The sequence below is a fragment of the Nothoprocta perdicaria genome, unplaced genomic scaffold, assembly GCF_003342845.1.
Source record: "Nothoprocta perdicaria isolate Ctin4 unplaced genomic scaffold, notPer1 scaffold_75, whole genome shotgun sequence".
Lineage (NCBI taxonomy): Eukaryota > Metazoa > Chordata > Aves > Tinamiformes > Tinamidae > Nothoprocta > Nothoprocta perdicaria.
Genome location: NW_020456032.1, coordinates 2,036,972 through 2,042,971, shown reverse-complemented (window position 1 = coordinate 2,042,971; position 6,000 = coordinate 2,036,972). Strand labels below are relative to the sequence as shown.

The 6,000-nt window shown below is 44.9% G+C and overlaps 1 protein-coding gene across 1 annotated transcript in view; it reads right to left on the bottom strand.

Moving 5' to 3' along the window:
- Positions 1–3,520: 3,520 nt before the first annotated feature.
- Positions 3,521–6,000, bottom strand: part of MXRA7 (matrix remodeling associated 7) — a 32,541-nt gene continuing 30,061 nt past the window's right edge. The window contains exon 5 of the mRNA XM_026051393.1: positions 3,521–4,565. Within this exon, the coding sequence (XP_025907178.1) occupies positions 4,451–4,565 (115 nt within the window). The 3' untranslated portion in view covers positions 3,521–4,450. The remainder of the gene's footprint in view (positions 4,566–6,000) is intronic.

Sequence of the window (6,000 nt, the reverse complement as noted above, 5' to 3'; positions counted from 1 at the left end):
TCTTTCTCTGAGTCTAGGAGGACTCCAGGGTTGCTTTTACATGAGGTTTGGGTAAGGAAGGGTAAGAGGTTCCAGAAGAGGGGTAAGAAACAGCCCCAGTYCCTGTCGCTGGCTTTGGAGATGTGTGGAGGCTGCTTCAGATTCCCAGGGAAGACGCTCGTTGACCATTTCCCCTCATTCTGTAGCAGCATCTCTAGGGATTTGGCTTAACACGTACAAACAGGCACGATCCTGAGTCAGTATGAAGTACGAAGGTGTCTTCTTTAAGGCAAATAAAGATAAAACACACTACATAATGCTTAATCTTTGTTATTTATTGCTCTCCATACAATTTAAGAGTTAACAAATGTGAGCACTATCCAGCATTCTSAACAGCTGATCGTACCATGACTCACTTCTCACAAATATCTGTGACCACATTCCTGACCTACTTTGGGAATTAGAAAGCACCGAAGACGGGAGATTGTTCCCTTCAGAAAAGGAGAGCCCCATGGAGTTTCTGGCTGGAAGCCACCAATTGCATGGACTTGAGATGAGGTAGATATATTCAAAGTTAAAAAAAGACTTCCTGGTTTTGCTCTGTTCCTGCCCAAATAGGAGGGCAAATTCAAATACAGGATGTTACTGCTCCATACTTTATACTATGAGCTTACCTTGAGGAATTCTTCCCATCTGGGGCTGCTCCATAACCCACAGTCTGGACATGCACTCCCACATCAGTATCTTGGCTTTCATCTGACATTCAGAGAGAACTCAGGAAAAGAAAGTTCACATTCCTGGGACACGTCAAAAATGCCTCTACAATTTTATGTTCGTGAGAAAGGCTTTAGTCACATTAYGCAAGAGGACAGTAAAACCCAGTACTATTCACACACTTACAAACACAAGGCAGTACACACCACTGTCCACTTCCCACCACCTCTAAGATTATATTCTTCCCAAAAACGTTTCCAGAAACACAGGAAGAAAAAGCTGCAAAATTAAGAGGTCTATATAGATGTAGTCCTCCTGTCAGAGCAGTTTGCCATTCAGGAACAAAAGTGGAGGGGTAAGAAAGGCAAAGCTGCCTTCTTAAAACTGCTAACACTTGTCACACATTCACTCACGGCTTGATTACCACAAAGGTTCACTAGAGCCACCAGTTATTGCAAGAGTCATAAACGGCTATTTCACTCTTCAGAGAAAAGGATATTCTCTAGAACAGCATTATCTGCAAAAGGACTTTGAACTCTGAAATTGCCTGGGTTCCTCCTGTCTGTAACTGCTCCGACCTCCTCTGAAGGCAATCACGGGGAAACCCATCTCTCTGCTGGCAGAGACACAAGTTCACTAGCACAATTCTCCTTGGGGTTGCCACAGACTACTTGACTAGTAGTAGGTCAAGCCAAATCGCAGGTAATTTAATTATCTTGCATTCTATTTAAACCTATTCTATGTAACCAAGCCATCGCATGGCTTCTCAATTTCACAGGCAACCTCTGAAACCAAATTTAATTTAAAACACCTGCAGAAAAGCTCTCCAAACCTGGAAATTTTACCAAAGTCACCCACAGAACCACACAGGAAGCTGTTCCTTCCCCTTTCCTCGTCTTCACCCTCTCTTCCAACAGAGTCGCTTCACTACTATAGTTTTAGTACGCTGTTTTGCCTGAGCTTCTATGAGGGCAGAGAACCCCATCCAAAGGGAATGAAGACACCCAACCAAACGCCCCTTCTGGACCGGATCAGCAGAGCCCGATCTGTCCCTCGCCTGCAGCTGAGCTACCTTGGCGCTAGTTCACAGGGATAAGCCCTTGCTGTGGTGTGAGGAATACATGAAAATCAGGTGCTAGGAAGAAAAAAAAAATACTGCTATAAAACCCTTGTTGTGATGAATATATGAAAATCAGGTGCTGGAAAAAACAAAAAAACAAAAAAAAAAACAAAAAATAAAAGCCTACTGCTACAAGGGCCCGGGCAAAGCCCTGCCGGGCCGGGCACAGCAGGATCTGCCAGGGAGACCCCGACACCCGCCCAAAGAGCTGGGCCCCCGCCCGGCCCCTCCGCCATTTGGCACCCCGCGCATGCGCGCCCCCTTTCGGCGGGCCCTCGGGGAGGCACCGCCCCGACGGCGCATGCGCACTTCCTCGGMGAAGCAAACGGCTTGCCCGGCTGCCCGGCGTACGAGAGACGGCTAGGGACAATTCCAGCCAAATCCGCATCTCAGTACGGATGATCGCGAGCCGTTCGGGGAGGCCTGGTCCCGTTGCCATGGCAGCGTCCTCCTCCCCCAGTTGCGGCCTGCAGCGTCGGCGCGTCCAGCGGGGGGCCCTCCCGCCCTTCTCTCCTCTCCCCTCCTCTCATTTCCCCAAATCCCGTTCCAGAGCCTCAGGTCTCATCCTTCTGCGTCACCCCAGCGTCGCCACGGGGCCACGTTTGTGCTGGYGACCTCTGAAGAGGAGCCGCCAGTGTCACAGAGAGGACAGGCCCCTGGAGCAGGGTTGCAGCTGTGGCAACTGCAGAAATTTCCTGTATAAATATTGATGAGGCCAGAGGGGAGAGGAAATGAGAGTCTCCTTGCCTGCCTTTGCTACCTAGCTAGCATCGTTTCTTCCTTAAATCCAGGSCCTGTAGATGACAGTGGTCATTTGCAATCCATTAGCAGTGTCTCTCCACTGCGGTCGCTCCAGAGCAGGCACAGAAAGGAGAGAGTTAATGCCAGCTGCGCTCCCATATTCCCCGTTATCACTGCTGACATTGCTGTGGGGTGGGAAGGAGAGGAATTCCTTCAGAAATGCGCCTCTTCAGCAAAGGCCCCAGTGCAAGAGAAGTGAAAAAAATGCTTTGAAAACAACCTGGAAAGTCTGCGAGACACAGGCTAAAACTCAGCCACAAATAACCTTGCCTGTGCTTGCTCTCAAGGACTTGGGAAAAGAGCCTTCTCTCAGGTTTGAAGCAGGGAGAACTCCCACCCACATATTTCCTCTATTTTTTCCTCTTGCACAAATAGTTGGACAAAGAAAATTATGGCCTGTGCACCAGCAAACTGTTGGTTTGCTGGGTTTTTTATATCGAGGAACTCTTTTGCTTACTTAATTCCTTCGTGTTAAATAAGAAGAGGTAATTTTCAGGCATTTAGATTAACTCATGATCTGGCAGTAAAGCCGGCTTCATCGCTTAATAAATGTGTCTTCACTCATGTGAAAATGATTAGAAGATTTTTCTTTTTTAAAGTCCAACAGCACAGTGTTACCAAATATACTGTAATGGGAAATTGTGAGCATATAATGAGATGTTTGGTGTCTCAAAAGAACTGCACAACAAAAGAAACCCTAATCTTTTAAGAGATCGTTCCCTGAATTTGGGTCAGAAAACTTTGCCTTCCTTTGTCAGTAGTGATATAAAGCAGGAAAATCCTTCACGATACTAAAGCATTTAACAGGATTTCACAGGAAAGAGAACTGCACCAGAAGACATTCAATTAAAATTAGGAATGCTTACTGATTTACTGTACCGAGCTGCCAAGAGCATGTCAAAACAGTTCAAAATACTTGGTAAATTCACAGAGCTTTCTCAAGTACATAATTTACTACAGAAATGTTGTATTAGGAGAACAGGCGCCGAGTTGGACATAATCATCCTTGTAAACAGGTCAACCATGTTCCTCTCGTGGTTTTTTCACCAGTGTCGAAGGGCAAAGCGATGCTTCTGTTTCCAGGCTGTAGTTACCTGCTCTTTCCTCAGGCATGAAGATGAGCTCAGTGGGGTCAGCTGGAACCATCTTGGGTTTGTTTCAAAAAGCCAGTTTGAAGGAGGATGAAGAATCCCTTTCAGGGCGATGAGAATTGCAGCTCACCTCTAACCTGAGCACTAATGCATTGGCTTCAGCTATTCATTTTCTCACGGAAGGATTGGCAGCTTCTCTGCCCAGAGGGTTGAGCAGTCTCCATCCTGGAAGATTTGAAGACCTGATGGGATAAAGCCCTGAGTCACTTGGTCTGATCTCACAGCTGACCCTGCTTGAGCAGGAGGTTGGCTGCAGACCTTCTTAGGTCYCTTCTGACCTCAACTACTCTGTGACTCTATTATTTCATCCATTTTATATCTGCTATTTTATCAGTCTTTGGCTTTCTTCAGATATCAAATTGATGAATGACTAAGGTTAGAAAGTTTATTTTTTATAAAGCCTGTCGAGAGAGAAAAAAAAAAAAAAGCAACTTTTTATGACTGAGACATATGACCCAGCCAGAATGAGGTAAAAATCTCTTCATGAGATGAAAGTAACTCTTCGARGAAAACTGATAAAAAGGGAGAGATATTATGAGTCTTTAGAAACATATATCAAGGACCTGTATGCATCTGCAGAACCCCCTGGAATAGCAAAATAACTAATGAAATACATTTATAACACTACACTGTCCTGCAAAACGGGCAGGATGACCTCTGGACATAGTCAGCACTGGCTGCAAGGTTATATATCATACAGTCTAAGCTGTTCCTTCATGTCTCCTTCAGACATCTCTCCGAATGTGTCACTTTTTTCCTCCATGAGCCTGAAGATGGCAGCCAGCTGCTCTCTCTGAACCCTGTCAAGAAGAAAAGGAGAAGTAGCAATAGCCAGACCCCACAAGACACTTTGAGCAGGAAAACTGTGGTCAAATGAAACACGAAGCCAAAGAGCATCATTTTACAAGCCCTGTCGACTGCAGGAAATCTGTTCGTGTGAGAGAAGAAAGAGAGAGCTTCAGGTTGGTTCTTCGTCTACTCCCTTCTATCTATTCAGTCATGATGTGCTTGTCTCTACTTTTGTTTTAATATGGAGATAAGCTGGCTGCTTGAACGCCAGCTTTACAGTTTCATAGGGCTTGTGTGTGCTTCGGGTTTCAGGATAACTCCACACATGGAAATTTTTAAGACCAACATGTTCAAATTCAGCAGAYCCTATAGCAAAACTAGATTAAGGTTGATCGGCAGAGGGTGATTCAGCAACATYTATTAAATTTTAAAAGTATACACTTCCTGAAAACTAGAGACTAGACTTCCTTCCAGTGTAGACATGCCTTTAAATCAGCCACTGGAAGATAAAATCATACAGAGAAAACTGCTCTGATTCAAGGATTCATCTGCCAGTGTCAAATGGTGAGATGTGCTCAGGCAAGCAATGGGAGGATGGATGTGTGGGCCACTTTGTCCAGTGGACCTTCTAACTCAGATTTTTAGCCTTTGTCAGGTGATTAACCTTTCTTTTCTCCCCATAATAGATCTAATGCCCAGCCAATGCATTTCTGTTCCAAAACATGAAGCAGTGAATCATTTTTTGTATGTCCTGCAGCACAAAGGACCTGTCACAAGGCTTTATTGCAGAGCTTATATCATTCATATGTCAACTGATCACCGCCCAGGGATACAGAAAGGTGGGCAGCACAGGAATGCCCTTTACTCTGAAGTACAGACTTGCCCTTARTTCATGAAATGATGCAGCTATTTTGAGGCTAAATGAAGGTGCACTTTGGTTTCAGTCAGGACTGACTATGGACTGGAAGGTTTTCACTACAGGGCACCCATATGATTTAGAACACGTTGCAGCATTTCCTACCACACTTCATAATCAACTGTCCTGTGTGAGATTAAAAGAATTAATGAGGTTGTTGTGCTCTTTGGCTGTAATAAGGGAGGGAGAGTTTCTATTACATCAATGACTCTCTTTTTTGGGAAGTCTCTGCTGCAATGGTCCAGCAACCCAAAACAGATCTGCGTCAGTCCTGGCTCCTTCTGCSTCTTTAACATCCCTGGCCTCAGGATGATTCTTCCTTGAACTGAAAATTCAGACTCTGGCTTTTACTTATGCACATGGCCAAGATTCCCTCTCCCAACTTCTTGCACAGAGTTTTAATACACTGTAATTAATCCATTTAAAAGCACATCCATAGTTAACTTGGAGTAGTGTCAATGCAAGTCCTATGCAGACAAACTATTAGCTATTAAAGTAACAAGAAGAAGAAGGTAGAAATATCTGCAGAC